The following is an 18,214-nucleotide window of genomic DNA, read 5'->3' as shown; positions in this document are numbered from 1 at the left end:
TTTCTAACACGGCAAATCGCTATCCTAGTAGTTGAAAATCACTGAATGTTTTAATAATAAAGCACATATCACTCCGTAATTTTAATACCAGACGCACATGAATTACAAAATAACTCCAACTGGAAGAAAGAATTTTTAACGTACACAAACACCAACACACTTGCTCAACGGCGATGTTGTCAGCACTGAACTAAAGATGACTCGCGCTTGCGCAGTACACCTCACAGGGCTCCCTTGTCACAGATCTAAAATTATACCTAAACCTGTATACCTTTTTAAGGTTTTGATAGCAACTCTGGGTACCTCTTCGAAAATGATGTCAGACCTTTCTGTTTCCTATCTTCTCTATGTCAAATTTAGTACATTTTGTAAATTAATAGCAACAAATGTTACCGTGTCTGATAATGATATAATACTATGGTCTTTCCTATCTACTTACTTTACTTCTAGAGCTGTTTTCCTGGTCCTATCACACATGGACACCCTACTACAGGACCTAAACGATCTACTTTTTAAGGTTTTGATAGCAACGCTGGGTACCCCTTCGAAACTGATGTCAGACCTTTCTGTTTCCTATCTTCTCTAAGTCAAATTTAATACCTTTTGTAAATTAATAGCAACAAATGTTACCGTGTCTGATAATGATATAATACTATGGTCTTTCCTATCTACTTACTTTACTTCTAGAGCTGTTTTCCTGGTCTTATCACACATGGACACCCTACTACAGGACCTAAACGATCTATTTGTCGGAAAGTCTTAGGTATTTAGAATATCACAATGTGTATTCTAAATTAATTGTCAAATCCACATTATCAAAGCACTTAGAAAACATGAATGTCTTCAGTTTCTTCAGTTATTTTCGGATGTCTAGTGGGAGCTTGTATAATCTTAGGGCCACAAAATGTCATACATTTTGTAAAGATATGTCTACAATTTCGTGTGGATTTTGTTGAAAATAACTTTCTTAGACTTTATGTGTCTCATACATAAAAGTTATGGATAATAAGATACTGAATGTCATCGAAGAGTGTTGATTCAGTTAAACTTAAAAAGTTCAAACTTGTAGCAAATGTTTTTATGAAGAACAGGCTGACATAAGTCTCTTTTTATATTCTATATATGTGTGATCTATTTAAATGCTGTTACTGCTCTTAAAATGATTTATTTTAATTGTTCATTGGTTCTCATATAGTCTATTCATTTCCTTATTTCCTTTACTAACTGAGCTATTTTTTTCTGTTGGAACCCTTGGGCCTATAGCATCCTGCTTTTCCAGCTAGGGTTGTAGCTTAGCTAATAATAATAATAATAATAATAATAATAATAATAATAATAATAATAATAATAATAATAATAATAATAATAATAATAATAATAATGATGATGATAATGATAATCAACTTACCAATTCCATTTATTTCAAATTCACTGTACTGCATATGATGTCACTGAATAGCATAAAGGACTGTAAAGGAGCATAGAAAGTGTAAAGGAATGTAAAGGTCAATATATGTTTTTTTTTTTTTATATATATATATATAAAGAAGTTTTCCAGGCAGTATCCATATAGCTATCGTCGCTCATGTGAAAGTAATAAGATATCGCCGAACAAATGACCCACAGGGTTTGCGAGCGTAGCTCAACATGCACTGTTTGCCAGAACATAGGAGCAGTGATGAAACGTCTTTTTTGCAAGCGCAGCGAGCCATGGTGGAGCAAAAACTATTGGAAAATTAAGAAAATAGCTATTGTTACGTATGTAAAGTCAAATAAAAATCCTCGAAATAATGACCCGCAAGGTTTGTGAGCGTAGCTCAACATGTACCAATTGCCAGAACATAGGAGTCATGACTTTTTTGTTTCTTCTGCAAGCGCAGCGAGCCACGGCGGAGCAAAATCCATTAGAACTGTAGCCAAGATCGAGGCCTAATTCCAATAACGTCCGGTATTGTCAACTCACATTATCACCCACGCTGGAAATCACCAATGGCCATCTCAGATGTACTACCAGTCACTGTCTAATAAGTATTGACTAGTAATATCCCAATTTTATATCTGCTTACGTTCCTTTACATTATTTTTATTACCTTTACACTCCTTTAGGCTTTTCAGGCACACCATACTGCATGGGTAAAATCATAATTTGCTAACTTAAAAATGAATACAAGCATATTCAGAATAAGCTGTAGTTGCATGGCTGAATAGTTTGTTAACTCAACCAAAAGTATAGGCCTATGTCTAAAATAAAACGTCACAATTGTAATAAGGTGAGGATCATTGTACTCTAGTATACCTTTCAAGATGTTATGAGCTCCCTCCATTACCAGGAAGCTAAAAGATACAAAATATTATAATCAAAATGTTCGGGGTGAAAAATTAAACACAATTTCTATATAGTCTTTATCGTCTAATCTTGGGATTTTTGCTTATAATAATAATAATAATAATAATAATAATAATAATAATAATAATAATAATAATAATAATAATAAGAGAGAGAGAGAGAGAGAGAGAGAGAGAGAGAGATAGAGAGAGAGAGAGAGAGAGAGAGAGAGAGAGAGAGAGAGAGAGAGAGAGAGAGAGAGAGAGATTTACAACATGCTTTAAACTTCTCAAGATAAAAACTAGTATACTGTAGTTGCCAGTCTAGTGGGATCTAACATATACTGTATGTTCGCTTACACAAAATATGCATACTTTTGTGATAGTGTGTTTGTGAAACAGAGAACGAGTTTTGAAAGGGAAAACAAAAAAGATGTAAATAGGAAAATACCCTGAGAATTTTGTACTGTACCGTATGAAAACAGGTTAGATAACCAGCTAGTATTTTATTATCCAAGGCAAATCAATGGAATTTTGTAATCAGCAGTTAAATCTCGTAGAATAAATAACTTATGGAAGTCACTTATGTCACGTTTTTTTGTTGTTAGAATATGAATATTATGAAACAAACCCTAAGAGCTACAACGCAATATATATGTGTATTCCTATACAACAGGCTATGCCTTAAGATATATCTTTGTGTTTTACATGAAATGGAAAGAAATATATTTAAGGTATATGTCACACAGCCATTGGTCTACCTATCAATGTTTTGTTTTATCAACTTGGGTTCGCCATCTAGTTAACAACATTAAGAAATCGATGTTACAATGCTAAAAAATCAGTCTTTTAGGGTATATTATGTTTACAAAATATAATGAATATCAGTATAAAAGAGATTTGCTTTATCAAAATTCTAAATATAATACGTATTCGCATTTAAGATGGATATGTAAACTACTTCCTGTATTCGAATTTTGTTTTTAAAATTCTCCAATCTTCAATATTCTTAATGTTTTATTTTTTCATATAAAAATAAAGGTAAGATTTAGTATTTGTCTATTTATAAAAATATAATAATATGGCTTTTTATATGAACATGAAGTAAAAATATAGTTAGGCTCACTGAAATAGTTTCCACGGAATTCGAAACGAAGAAATCGGATAGAGGAATCAGCTGTCTCTTGTCAACAGCTGGGTTGCCATTCGTACGATAATTATCGTACATGTACGATTATTTTGGGTCCCGTACGATGTACGATACATACTTTGGGTATATACAATGTATGTGTGTGTGTTTGATTAAGCAATTATGCTAAAATACCTTGAAATAAGCTATATATGTTACTCCTTAATAATCTTGTTCAAAGTGTGTACGATAATTTTAGTCTATAAAACGATAATTTTAAGGTTCATGTATGATAATCCAGTGGAAATAATCTGGTAACCCTGGTCAACAGACTAACCAGGCAACCACGAGACTCCCAGTTTGAAATCACAACCTCATCTTTTACACAGCAAAGGCTAACACCAGAATGTCGCACAAACTCGTCGCTTGTATGTTAAACGTATCGGAAGCAAGAAATAAAAATGTCGTTGAGAAAATAGCAAGATCAGCCCTGGCAGCCGTCAATCCACCCGCCCTTCCTCCGGTAACTTCAGAGTGGCGCATCAATGCTGCTGTCCTCAACATATTTCAGGATTATGATTACAATCGCTCAGTTATAACAGTGGTATCAAATACAGATTTAATTGGTAAGCAACTATGCTTGTAATATAGTATAGTATTTAGCAAGGAATCGTAAATGTACCCATTAAGTTAGGAGAACTTAACTGGCTAGGCCTAGGCCTAGTGTAGACTAACTTGCCGTAGTCAAGAACAATGGTAAATTAATGTGGTGTAGCTTTATTGATTTGGAAAAATGCATAATAGCGGAGCATTTTAAATGAGAGAAACTACTTTCATTAATAAGATTAATTTTATGGTATATAGAACCACTGTTCAAGGTATAGGTTGCTGTCCTCAACATATTTCAGGATTATGATTACAGTCGCTCAGTTATAACAGTGGTATCAAATACAGATTTAATTGGTAAGCAGTTGTACGTGTAATATAGTGTAGTATTTAGCAAGGAATTGTTTATGTACCCAAACTGCCCATTAAGTTGGGAAAACTTTACTGGCTAGGCCTAGGCCTAGTGTAGACTAACTTGCCGTAATCAAGGATAATGGTAAATTAATGTGGCCTAGCTTTATTGATTAAAAAAACGGCATAACAGCAGAGCACTGCATATAAGAGAAACTAATTTCATGAATAATTAGACTAAATTTATGGGGTATAGAACTCATTTCAAATTCAGATAAGGTATGATAGATGTGATCATGCCTGTTAGGATGGGACATGTTACTGAGGTTAAGGTAGTATAAGAAGGCTCAGGCAGCCTTTGTAGTTCGTTGGGTCAAACCTGGTATGAAATGTCTAAATTTAATACTAAAAACTCACATTTTTAAAGGGAAATAAACACAGTTTCCCCACCTAACCTAACCTAGGAGCCGCATCCTTACCTATTTCCCTAGTGGGGATGACCCATTTTAAACTGCCGTATTCTTAGCTTACCCTAAGAATTATTCTCAACCTCGTGCTTGCATCCCAACCAGCTTCACTCCTGGCACGGTAACTCTAAATCATAATATTTTGCAAATTGTAAAACTAACTTCATATTTCAAAGATCGTAAACATATTTTTTTTTTGTAAAGAAAATCAATTTGATAAGTAATAAGAAAGTTTACATCTGTCCCAACGAATTACTGTTAGAGCGGTTGTCTATATAATTGGAGATTGTATAGAACTATTCTGTAATTTTACCGTCCATTTAACATGTATTGCATTAACCTCGCCTTACATAGTTTAATTAGATTATCGTAACCTAATTTAATTAAAGGGATGTAGGTAAATGTTTGGAAATTAACCTCTCTTTAATAATATATAATGGGTAGGCCCCAGCTCTTTTTATAACTAGGCCACTTGATGTTCATTTTATGATAGAGACGACCAACGAAATCTAACTGAGGCCCTTTGCGTCAATAGGCGTAGGAGGGGAGGAGGATGATAGGAAAAAACCATATGCCTATTTCATGTGGGATACATATCAACTCTTTCTGGTCCTGACCTGGCAGGGAAATGATGGACCTCGTACCCTAAGCCGATTTAGATCTTTTTAAATCATAAGTAATTTTTAGTTTGTTAGTCATGTAATTTCTCACATATGGTATCCACAACTATTCTGCAATTTTTTCCATAATTTTTCATACTTTCACTTTCCCTAACTTCTATACCTGTACAGTACTGTATAGGCCTATTTAACAATTAGGTAATATGGCAACTAGAGTGGAAAACAAAGGTTTTGTCATATAAGAAGTCATGAAACCATACTCAGTGCAACGAGAAAGTTCCAATAAGGGAGGGCACCGTGTTTTAAACATATTACCCCCTCTTATGCCACATCACTTCAGATCACTCTCTTCCCTTCTTTCTCCAACCCTGCCTCACCTTGATACCTTCTGTCCCCGTCTTTCTCTCTATCTCATACTTTATAAATTGGTGTACGTATTTCTAAAATTGCACCTGAAATTTTTCTAACTTTTGTCCCCCCATCAGACAGACAGACAGGGATTGGAGATTGGGTCGGTGATCTGTGGAGATGTGGCATCAGTGGGGAAATCCATTTAAAACCAGGTGCGTCTCCCCTATTGGCCCTTTTTTGCTGGATTGAATACTCTTTAGCGAATTCTATCAAAGTTACAAAATACACAGGAGAAGCAGGTGGAAGATATGTACGATTGATTTTTATGAAGACTTCTAGAGACTGTGCGTTTAGTATTAAACTTTACAGTACTGTATTTTAAGATCAGAATGCAACTTTTCATAATAAAGATTTTGATTAATCAGTGTTACATTACAGTATTAAGAATTAAGGATGTCACTGTATTGACCAAGTTAAGGCTGTTTTTCTTACATCCTAATTGAGTACGGATTGTTATTAGAGGTGGTAGCTAGAATAAAGGCTGTTCCTACAGGAGTACAACTTTCGTCCTTTAATTAAGATATGATTCTAGTTCACCTTGAACTCGGGCCTTTAACTTTTGATGAGGTGTCGGTAGTTACCAGCCGGTAGTGGGGAAGGCCCACCCCTTTGCTGGTACAGTACACTGTTTCTACTTCTGGCTTCATTAAAGCTAAAAGTCGAGTTACATGGACTTTCGTATTCATTCTCCCCCTCCCCTCATTGCAAATGCAAGGCTTGGTCCTCATACCACCAAGGATTGGAAAAATATCTTGCTCTTTGCTCAGAGGTACAGAATATGCTTTCAAAAGCCACTGTATAAGAAGTCCAAGAGGGTTCTCTGGACTTCATTAGTTGTCTGTTTTTGGTCTAGAAAGTCTCAGGGGGTTGGAGACCTGTAATAGACCTGTCATCCCTAAACGAGTTTATCCAGCAGATTAGATTCAGGATGGCAGCTCCCCAAACCGTCAGACATGTGGTAAGGAAGAACGATTTTATAAATTCACTAGATCTTGGGGACGCTTCCTTCTAGATCCCCATAAATCGTTCTTCTAGGAACTACAGTGAACCCTCGTTTATCGCGGTAGATAGGTTCCAGACCCGGCCGCGATAGGTGAAATTCCGCGAAGTAGTGACATCATATTTACCTATTTATTCAACATGTATATTCGGACTTTTAAAACCTTCCCTTGTACGTAGTACTGTTAACAAACCACCCTTTAATGTACATAACACTTAATGCATGTACTACAGCACCCTAAACTAAAACAGGCACAAATATTAAAGGCGATTTTATATCATGCGTTTCCTAAACACCTAAAAAGCACGATAAAAAATGGCAACCAATGTTTTGTTTACGTTCATCTCTGATCATAATGAAGAAACAAACTCATTTAGTGTACACATATATGTATAGGTTAGTTTTTGCATCGATTATATTGATTATACAGTATGTTGATTTTTTTATTACCAATGTTTTACTTTATTTTTCTTAGGACTTCCAAATGAAATGTTTTTCTTTATGACGCCGCCTGAAACGACGGCGTCATAAAGTACTGTACGCTCAGTAAACAACCACGCTCAGAACAAACAAGGCATTTAACGCGCATGATGATAGTGATAAATAATGATACAGTACAGTATTTACAGTAAAAGCATTTACAAAATATGTTACCTTACAAATATAATTTACCGTATCTATATAAAATCATACAGTACTGTACAGTACATATTGTACGTAGCAAAGCAGGAAAACAATTTACGAGAGAGAGAGAGAGAGAGAGAGAGAGAGAGAGAGAGAGAGAGAGAGAGAGAGAGAGAGAGATTGTTTTACGTACGTACTGTAAATGTAAATTTTAAACAAAAAAAATCAATTTACGAGAGAGAGAGAGAGAGAGAGAGAGAGAGAGAGAGAGAGAGAGAGAGAGAGAGAGAGAGAGAGAGAGAGAGAGAGAGAGAGATTGTTTTACGTACGTAAATGTAAATTTTAAACAAAAAAAATATGATAGGTTACAACATGTAGACTTTTAAAACCTTCCCTTTAACTTAATGCATACAGTACAGTACTAAACTATAAAACAGGCACAAATACAGTTTTAGAATGTGAGAATATTAAAGTAAAAAATAAAGATTGTTACTGTACTCACCACGAAAGAAGTTCAAGAAAAACTTGAATGATGATGGCGATGAATTTGCTGCACAGTAGAAATGATAATGATGAAGCTGATGATGTGTTCTACTGTGCAGCCAGGTAGTATTTTACGTCTCTTCAGACGGAGGTGTCTTTTCCTGGGACACCTCTTCAACTTCTTCCTGGGAAACTTCTTCAATTTCTTCCGAAGGCGTACTAGCAGGAGGAACTGGCTCTTTTTTGCAAGGCTGGAAGAACATTGTGATCGGAAGTTGTTGCCGCTGCTTCTTTTTTCGATCTAAGAGCATCTTGTAGGGAGTCATTATGTCATCAACCTTGTTGCAGAATTGCATCGACCGAACCATATCCTCGTCCCACTCTTGCAACATTTCTTTCAACTCCTTCGCATGGTTGCAGGCCTTGGCAAGCCGTTCTAATGTTAAGCCCGTTTCTTCGACATTTTCTTGGGTCTCTTCCTGGGTTTCACTCTCTTCTTCGCTTGCCGATTTCGTCAGGTCTTCGAGGTCTGCGTCAGTTAGGGGCTGGGAATGGCAGTCCAACAACTCGTCGACGTCTTCAGTCGTCATGTCGCCAAACCCGTCACCTCCAATTATGGCAGCCAACTGCACAGATTTGCGTATTGCAGAGTGTTGGATTTCAGCAGGTGTAAATCCCTCGTCGTCGTAAACAATCTGGGGCCACAACTTCTTCCAGCTCGCATTCACAGTTGCAGGTTTCATCTCTTGAAGTGCCTTCTGAATATTCTGCAGGCACGTGGCTATGGTGTACTGCCGCCAGTACGCCTTCAAGTTAAAATCTTCATCCTCATTATCCGCCAAGGTGTTCTTCGTGTAGAGGGCCTTGAACGCCCTGATAACCCCCTGGTCCATCGGTTGAATTAATGACGTGGTGTTGGGTGGCAGGAACTCAACCTGAATGCCCTCATGCGACAGGTCAGTTGCGTGTCCACCAGCGTTATCCATAAGGAGAAGGATCTTGAATGGCAAGCCCTTCTCTAAGAGATATTTGCTGACTTGCAGGATAAAACACTGATGGAACCAGTTGGAGGTCAGCATTTTCGTAATCCATGCTTTTTGATTATGCATCCAGTACACGGGAAGGAGATTCTTATTTTTATTTTTCAAAGCGCGAGGATTTTTCGACTTATAAATAAGCCCCGGCTTTAGCAAAAATCCAGCAGCATTGCCACACATCACGAGGGTAACGCGATCCTTGAATGCTTTAAAGCCAGAGGCTTTGGCTTCCTCTTTGAACAGGAAAGTTTGCGACGGCATTCTCTTCCAAAACAAGCCGGTCTCATCCATATTAAAGACTTGTTCCGGCTTGTATCCACCTTCGGCGATAATATTCTTGAATGTCTGGTTCGCGTAAGTTTCAGCAGCAGCAGTGTCAGCCGAAGCAGCCTCGCCATGCAGGGAAACGCTTTTCAGAGCGAAGCGTTTCTGAAACTTCGCGAACCATCCTTTGCTGGCGGAAAAACGTTGTTTCTGAGGCTGGGAATCAGTGGATGTCCCTGGTTGAGGATCATCTGCATCATCATCTTCTTCAGCATGGTTGCCGTCGTCGTCTTGAGGTTCCTTTGCAGCAAAATTCTCATACAAGCTCAAAGCCTTTGTTCGGATGGTGTTCGTATCCAAGGCTATGTTCTTCTTCCGGCAGTCGGCAATCCACACAGCTAAAGCACCTAACATGCGTACGATCGTTTTATTACGCGTTGTAACGACTCGCTTCGCTGATCTGCTAAAGGTGATTGCAGCCGTCTTTCTAATGTTCGCCTCGTCCTTCTTGAGATAGCGAACAGTAGATTCGTTGATCCCAAAATGGCGCGCAGCGGACGTGTAACTTCTACCATCTTTTAACATATCGAGAAGCGTAACCTTCTCAGCAATCGTCATCATCCTTCGGTGGCGTTTAGGCTCACTACCAGCCTTAGTAGAAGCAGAACGCTTGGGAGCCATTGTACAGTAGGATTTGACAAAAAGTTCAACTTAAAAAGGTCGCACACAGCACAGATTAAACTTCACAAACTTAAGAACGTCTACTCAGCGATACGCGGGAACAGAGAGTGGACGACCCAGGCCCGCGAGAACCTAGATGCTGGAAGCTGGAGATGATGGCAAAACACCAATCACAGGCTAGATAACAAAACTTGAGTTCTGATTCGTCATCTATCAGCGCTTGAACCAATTACAACCCGTCTTACAGTATATGATGCGTAGGTTACCAACTCATACAAGATACCCCGCGCATACCGTACGTACGTACAGTATTAATGATAATAATAATAAATAATGATAATAATACAGTACAGTACTGTAATAATAATAATAATAATGATAATAATAATAACAATCATAATTTTATTAACAACAACAACAATAATAATAATAATAACAATAATAATAATAGCTTTACGTATGCTACAGTATTTTATTCTTTTGTAGGATGTGTCTCTCTCTCTCTCTCTCTCTCTCTCTCTCTCTCTCTCTCGTACGCTTATTCGAAATGTGATTTTTGCAACAAAGAATATTATTGGATGCAGTACTACGTACGTATACATACAAAAGATTCATGGAAAAGAAGCACATCCATTACATTTGTAGTACGTACAGTAGTAGCCATCAGCAGCCTTACACCATTCTAATATTGTATGACTGCATCTGATTTGCGTTTCATGTTCGATTTAATTTTACTACGTACTGTATACAGTACTGAATTATTGTATGATAATAATACAGTACAGTAATAATAATAATAATAATAATGATAATAATAATAACAATAATAATTTTATTAACAACAACAACAATAATAATAGTAACAATAATAATACACGTAATAGCTTTACGTATGCTATTTTATTCTTTTGTAGGATGTGTCTCTCTCTCTCTCTCTCTCTCTCTCTCTCTCTCTCTCTCTCTCTCTCTCTCTCTCTCTCTCTCTCTCTCTATCTCGCTCTCTCTCTCGTACGCTTATTCGAAATGTGATTTTTGCAACAAAGAATATTATTGGATGCAGTACTACGTACGTATACATACAAAAGAATCATGGAAAAGATGCACATCTATTACATTTGTAGTATAGTAGCCATCAGCAGCCTTACACCATTCTAATATGGTATGACTGCATCTGATTTGCGTTTCATGTTCGATTTAATTTTACTACGTACTGTATACAGTACTGTATTATCGTATGATCACATTCTCTTTTCGTGTTTTATTTCTTTCTGTGCTGAATTATATATCATATGCAATGAACAATCAGTAAGAGCAGATATTACTAATTACAGTATTAATGGAATTACAGGTAACAAAATATCGTATTTGGGGGTCTTCAGATTTCGCGGTATTTTCAAATTTTCCGGAAAATCTGCGATATGTATATATATATATGGGTTATGGAAAAAACCCGCGATGGTCGAACCGCGAAGTAGTGAGGGTTCACTGTATGTACATTTTGTCCTAGTAAGCAAATTTTACTGTTCAAAGTCTTCATCGGGCTGTTCACGGCCCCTCAGGTATTCACTTTAGTGTTTACGTTACTTTCAGCATGGGCGACTGACTTTTATTAGCAGAATCGGAATCCCAACTTTGTCGCCGTCGGAACAGACTACTCCCAGTTTGTCATAATCTGGGGATTGTGATGAATCTAGAAAAGTCCAAGCTTTCTCCAAAGCAAGTAATGATATACCTGGACATGGATACAGAGACAGTAGCAAGAAAGGTTTTTCCATCCAAGGGCAGAGTAAAGCATTTCAATAAGGTTTCTCAACCTTTCTTTCAGGTTTCGCAGCTACCAGCTCTACAGTGGCAACAACTAGACCATCTGACATCCTTACAGAAAGTGGTCCTTTATACCTAAAAAGACACTGGTTGCAAACTGTAGACCCTCCCCGAACTCTGGTACCAATAAAACGAGACACCAAACTCGATCTGCTTTGGTGGTTATATGCGGAGAACCTGTTCCAAGGCTTTCCATTAGGGTGGTTCTCTCCAGATCTCCTGTTTGTAGACATGTCGAAGAAAGGTTTGGCCCCCACCTCAAAGGCTAACTGACATCAGGTCAATGGTCTCAAGAGGACAAAACTCTTCATATCAATGTGATAGGGTTAAAAGCAGTGTATATGGCTCTTCAACATTCTTTGAGTAACTAGTTGGTCTCTCGGTTGCCTTGATGAATGACAATGCTACCGTATTGGCATATATCAACAAGAAAGGAGGCATAGCATCACAGATGCTTTGTTAGATATTGGTAGTATCACATGGGGGGGGCAATCCACAATACAGTAGTCCTCTCACCCTGATTCATTCCCAGGGAAAAGAATGTCATTGCCAATATGTTGGGTCAGATAGCTAGGTCAAAATGGTACATTATTTATATCCCCAAGCAGTGACAAAGCTCCTGACTTTATGGGGTTCCCTAAAAGCTGACATGTTAGCTACAAGCCTCAGAAGGAAATTGCCAGTTGACTGCTCACCAGTGCCAAGCCCGGCCGCAGTATTCAAAGACGCATTCCAACACCCATGGGATGGACTTGTTGTTTATTCTTTTCGACTGTTTTGCCATCTCCGAAAGGTAATAAACAAAGCACTTTCATCCAGAGAGCTGAAGGTAGATGCTAGTAGTTCCAAAATGGCCTCAAGCTGAATGATACCCAGACCTTCAGCATCTACTAGCCTAGGTTCCGAGAGAACTTCCTCATTGGCACAACCTGCTCTGTCAACTCCACCTACAAAGGTTTCACAAATCAGTGGATTTTCTATCATTTCACTGGTGGAGGTTATCCAGCATCTCCAAGAGATAGGCTTTTTGAATGAGACAGCAAAAGACATGTCTCAGTGCCTCAGGAAATCCTCCACTTATGTGTGTATCAAGCAAAGGGGGTTATCTTCTGTGAATGGTGTCGTTGAAGGAATACTTCTCCTCTCGGAGCTTTTATTCCACAAGTGGCATGCCTTTTAGCTTACCTATGGAAGAAAAAACTCCCTTTATCAACGGTGGAAGGATGTCGTTTGGTCTTGAGCCAGGGGCTGAGACAGAGGAGTGGATATTTCCTCATCGTGGGAATTATCCAAACTTGTCAGGAGTATGGAGCAAACCCGCCCTTCACATGTTTTGACTTCCAGCTTGAGATGTCATCAAAGGGTTACAGTCTTTAAAGAGAGTGCTTTACGAACCCATCCTAGGTTAGGTTAGGGTATCCTATTTTATTTTAGTACAGTATATGCTTGGTTTAGGCACAATTTTCAAAGCTCTTTGTTTTTCTGTCAAGTTACCACTGAATACTGCTCATTATACATCAACAATTAAGGTCACTGCCTTTAGTCCTTTCTTCTCTACTTATTCACTTCCTTTGAAATATAGTTACTTTCAGGCTTTCGTTATTTCATGACTGAAAGATTGTTGTCAGGTTTACACCTTTAAGTATGCAGGCTTGCCACCTGTTTTAGGTCTGTATATTTAAACATACATTACTAGATATACTGTATTTGCTGTGAGACCATTAAAGTTGTCTTTAAGAAATATTGCTGTAACACCATTGAAGTTGTGAAAGCTTATTGCACATGCCATAGGCTTAAATTTGATGAAACAATTGAAAATATTTGTGCATGATCAGGACATGGGTCTCCCCTTTCCTGTTTTCCTTACTTTGGTTAGTTTAGAAAAGCCTTCACCATCAGCAGCAGTCTACCAGGCAAAGTGGAAGGTCTTCTGTGGTTGGTGTCGTGGAAGGGGTATCTCTCCTCTCGGTGCCACTACAGTATTCCAGCAATAGCGGAGTTCCTCATATATTTGCGGGAAGAAATGCGCCTGTCAGTCTCAGCAGCAAAAGGCTATCGCTCAGCCTTAAGCCTTGCCTTTAGACTGAACGGAATGGACATTTCTTCATAGCTAGAACTTTCCTTACTCATACGGAGTTGTGAACTTACGTGTCCTCAGTCTGAAGTGTGACCTCCCCCATGGAATGTGGTTTGAATTCTCAGGTCTCTTAAGAGACCTCCCTATGAACCATTATGCCAGGCAACAGATCGCCATCTAATTTGGAAGACAGTATTCCTGCTAGCTTTGGCTTTGGCCAAGCGAGTCGGTGAACTTCATGGTCTTTCCTACGACATCGCCCATTCAAGGGGATGGGAAGAGGTAACGTTCAGCTTCGTTCCTGAGTTTATTGCTAAGACTTAGAACCTGGGAGGAGCGGATGCGTGATTCGACTCCTTCCGGATTTTGAGTCTTTATTCTGTAATGGATGACCCTGATCATCTCTTACTAAGCCCAGTGAGGAGTTTGAGGCTGTACCTTAAGAGAACAGCCGCAGCCCATCCTCATGTGTCTGCACTCTACGCCAGCACAAGAAGGACCAAGATGAGGGTCACCAAGAACACAATCTCAGCATGGATTCGCAAGGTCATAGATCTTGCACTGAATCCAGACCCTCCTCCTTCACGTCGCCCCAGAGCTCATGATGCCAGGGACATAGCTATGTCCTTGGCATTCAAAAGGAACTTTTCAGTGACGCAGGTTCTTCAGGCTGGGGTGTGAAAATGACAAACTACTTCCACATCCCACTACCTGCAAGACGTGACCCACAGGAGATTCGATACGTTTTCTATTGGTCCTGTGGTGGCTGCACAACAGCTGGTATAATACCTCAAGCTCCTTATTGGACAAGTAGCAGAAGGTTTTAGTCTGCGTGAATGACGAGGTGTGACTGGCTCTTATTCATTTCTTCATCCACCCCTCTCTTGGGGAAAGCAGCATCCTGGGTTCTCTGCACAAGCTGACCTCAAACCACAGCAGGTAAACCATGCTCCCTTGTGTACCTAGTATTAAACTAATACTTTGGCGTCCCCATATCCTGGCGAGGTGGTATTGGGAAAGTCTTGGTTACAACAGTTTTTCCTTCTAAAGACTCGGAATAACTTTACCTGGATGGTCACACTTCTATATATCTCAACACACAGCTTGCGTAGACCGCGGACCTTTCGTAGCAAGGTTTTAGCGAGGCGCAGGGACCCCTTATTTTCGAGTTCTAACATAATCGGATAAGGAGCCCCCCCCCCCCCCCCCCCCCGGTATAGCCAAAAAGCCAGATTGGCAGGGACGCCCACCCTTCCTAATGGGTGAGTCACCCCTGAATAAATAGCGTATGTTTGTATTCCAGTTGCGGAACAAATGACAAATTCGTAGATAATTTGTATTTGTATTTTTCCTAATGATACAAACCTTAGCTATTTATACAATCTTTCCTGCCAGCCCTATCCCCCTTGAAGTCCTACCTCCAAGCAAAGTGAGCTAAATCACCGGTGTGTGAGTAGGAGTGGTAGCAAGCTACCCCCCCTACCCCCCGCTAGCTACCGGTATGGGTAGTTATCCCTCGCTAAATTTTAATGGCTCGTCATTTCAGGTATGCAGTAAGTAATACCCCTATATAAATAGCTAAGGTTTGTATCATTAGGAAAAAAACAAATTATCTACGAATTTGTCATATTTATGGACATATTTAAAACTTAATATTCATGAAAATTACAAAGGATAGAATACCTCTACTGCCTTTCTATTCTATAGTACTGTGAAATTCTGTCCAAAACAAATAAAAATTAAATGTTTTTTACCCATACAGATACATTTACACTATTAATTTGGTAATGCCGTTATTTTCATTAGAATTAATTGTTGATTATATTTCACAGAAACTTATTTATTGTTTTTTACATTTGCATGTGCATTTATTTTTATTTACCCAAAAAATAGTAAGGTTGCAAGGTTATTTTGGTATTTTTTCATACTTCAAAGTTGAAGACAGGCTGCTATATTGCTTTTACAGTTCTCTGTTCAAATTCAGTGTATCATTTAAGCTGTTTCACATTTGCTTTAATTGATTATTTTGCCCTTTCCTTTTTCATATCTTTACTATGAGAAAGCTTCTTATTAATGTTATTGCTGTTAGATTTTGATTTTGGAAAATTAGGTACAATTTTATTAATAATTGTGTTGCTAGAAATATTTTAATCTCCTCGCTGTAGTAGTTTTGCTTTCTAAGGTATTAGTAAAATGTCTATAAGGAAATGAAAAATAATTTTATTTATTTAATTTAATCTTAATTTGAATTTAACATGCTCATTCTTTGACAACTGTTTTGTTGCAAATGATACTCCTCTGAGGTACTGATAAGTTATTGCCTTTTTATTTTGTTTTAGGAGCTTCGCTAGAAGCAGCATGTAAGTCAGCATATGACTTAATAGATTTAACAAACCATGAAGGGGTCCACCCCAGGCTTGGGTCTGTTGACCTTGTGCCTCTTCATCCAATTACAGGGGATGTTTGCCTGAAATCTCTGGGAGGTATAGCTGGTGGTAAGTAGATCAGTAATATTTGCATTGAGGCCTTTAATTCATGTCCAATTTGTTGCAAAGGCTATATGGGCTTTCTTGTGTGTTCCATGTTGTTATATAATCTTTGCTTACAGGTACTACACATTGACCTTTTTATATGAAAATTTATGTCATGTTCGGCATAATAATCGCGAGCTTTACGTTATATAAGGCTAAACAAGTGTTGGAAAGGATTTTGGTTGCTCAGTACTGTATGCGTTAAGTAGTAGTTGTTAGTAAGACTTGTTAAATTTGTACCTGTTTATAAAGTAACATTTTACTTGTCATTTTACTATTCAACAGTCATAGATATTAAAAACTGTTGCCTAGTAAGAAACTATTAGACTGTTGGTAAAGCAGTCAGCAGCCCAACAAACTGTAGTAATTACTAATTGGTAATGTGGTAATAGCAGTAAACTGAGTGAGCTTTACATCATTGTAGGCTACCATCTCCTTACTGTTGTACTGAACTTTGAATTTTTTCTTTGGACCAGTTTTTTTTCTTTTACATATTTTTTTTTTTTTGAGGATTATATCTTGATGTATTATCTACAAATAAGTTGAAGGTAATATTTTTCCTGCATGAATACCAACTATCGTTCTTTACAACAGGAGAAGGATAACAGCGAAGCTGGAATACGGCAGTTAAAACTGTTATAGAAGTGTAAACAACCGGCAATTAGATACCCTACCGGAAGTGGGGAGGCAACCCCCTCCCTTATAGTTCACTGTAACTTCAATTGGATTTCAGCTGTCAGAGAGTACGCTTGGCTCTGTGTGCTAGAAACTTTGGCAGTTTTGCTTTAAAATATCTTTGGTTTTCCTTTTTTTTTCCTAGCTTGTGTGGGTGTCCTTGTGTGACTAATCATCATGTGGACCTGCCCTGGAGTGCCGTCCAAGACCTGCGGCACCTTCATGAGTAGTGTCGAGGTAGATCCTTGTAGGTTGTGTCATTCCTGCCTAGGACATTTCAGTATCGAAGCCTCGCCGTGTAATGAATGGAGGGCATGGCCATTCTTTCAGTGGGCTAAAAAGGATTCTTCCTTCCCCCTGAACTCTCCCCTTGCACTCGTCCATGGCGACCTCTTTCAGAGGGTGTTCAGTAAGAGTGGTGGTTGGTTAACACCTGGGCAGCCTCAGGGTTTGGAAGACCCCATCTGTGATTCAATGGCACCTCCTTCCCTAGTTGATTTCCATCATCTCTTTCCTTTCAGAGCTTAAATGCCCTGCGGTTGTTGTGGCCTTCCTTGGGCATGTCAGGTTCTCCTTTGGTGGATAGACTTCAGAAATTTGTGGAGGAAAAACATTGTGTGTAGGTCATTACCCCATTGATGTCTTCTCCTTAGCAAGTTCGTTATGCCCCTCTCCCGCTGGCTGATCCTGTTCATCCAGTTATCCCCAAGACTGTTCCTTTTTGGGACCTCAAGACTCTTCAGAGTCCTCCTGCCAGGCTGTTTCTTGAATTTGGCATGATCTCTCCTCTGGAAGGAGATCGTCAAACTGCCTCCCTTTTGGGGGTCGTCATCTTGGCATACTACTGCTCCATCGCTTCCTGAACCTTTTGCTTGGACCAAACACTTGTACAGTCCTACAGATTTTCTTTCAGGGTGGAGAATCCAGTGCTAGGGGGATGCAGTCTGTTTGCAAGAATCGGACTGTGGATTCTTTGCCTTCCAGGAAGGATTCCGATCCGAGTTATAATAGGGCTTCTGGCCCAGTGTCCTCCCTTTCGCCGCTGGATTCAGGATACTAAGAACTCCTCCATCGTCGTCAAGATCAGAACTCAGAGGTTTTTTATCTCT

General features: G+C 38.8%; 1 protein-coding gene across 1 annotated transcript in view; it reads left to right on the top strand.

Annotated features, from left to right (window-relative positions):
* The first annotated feature begins 3,780 nt into the window (after nt 1-3,780).
* LOC137647224 (uncharacterized) overlaps nt 3,781-18,214 on the top strand; it is a 300,889-nt gene continuing 286,455 nt past the window's right edge. Inside the window, 2 exon segments of the mRNA XM_068380592.1 lie at nt 3,781-4,080; nt 16,239-16,394. Coding sequence (XP_068236693.1) covers nt 3,861-4,080; nt 16,239-16,394 — 376 coding nt within the window. The 5' untranslated portion in view covers nt 3,781-3,860.

This window comes from Palaemon carinicauda, chromosome 9 (assembly GCF_036898095.1).
Source record: "Palaemon carinicauda isolate YSFRI2023 chromosome 9, ASM3689809v2, whole genome shotgun sequence".
Lineage (NCBI taxonomy): Eukaryota > Metazoa > Arthropoda > Malacostraca > Decapoda > Palaemonidae > Palaemon > Palaemon carinicauda.
The sequence above is the reverse complement of the archived record's forward strand: the minus strand, read 5'-3'. Positions and strand labels throughout refer to the sequence as shown.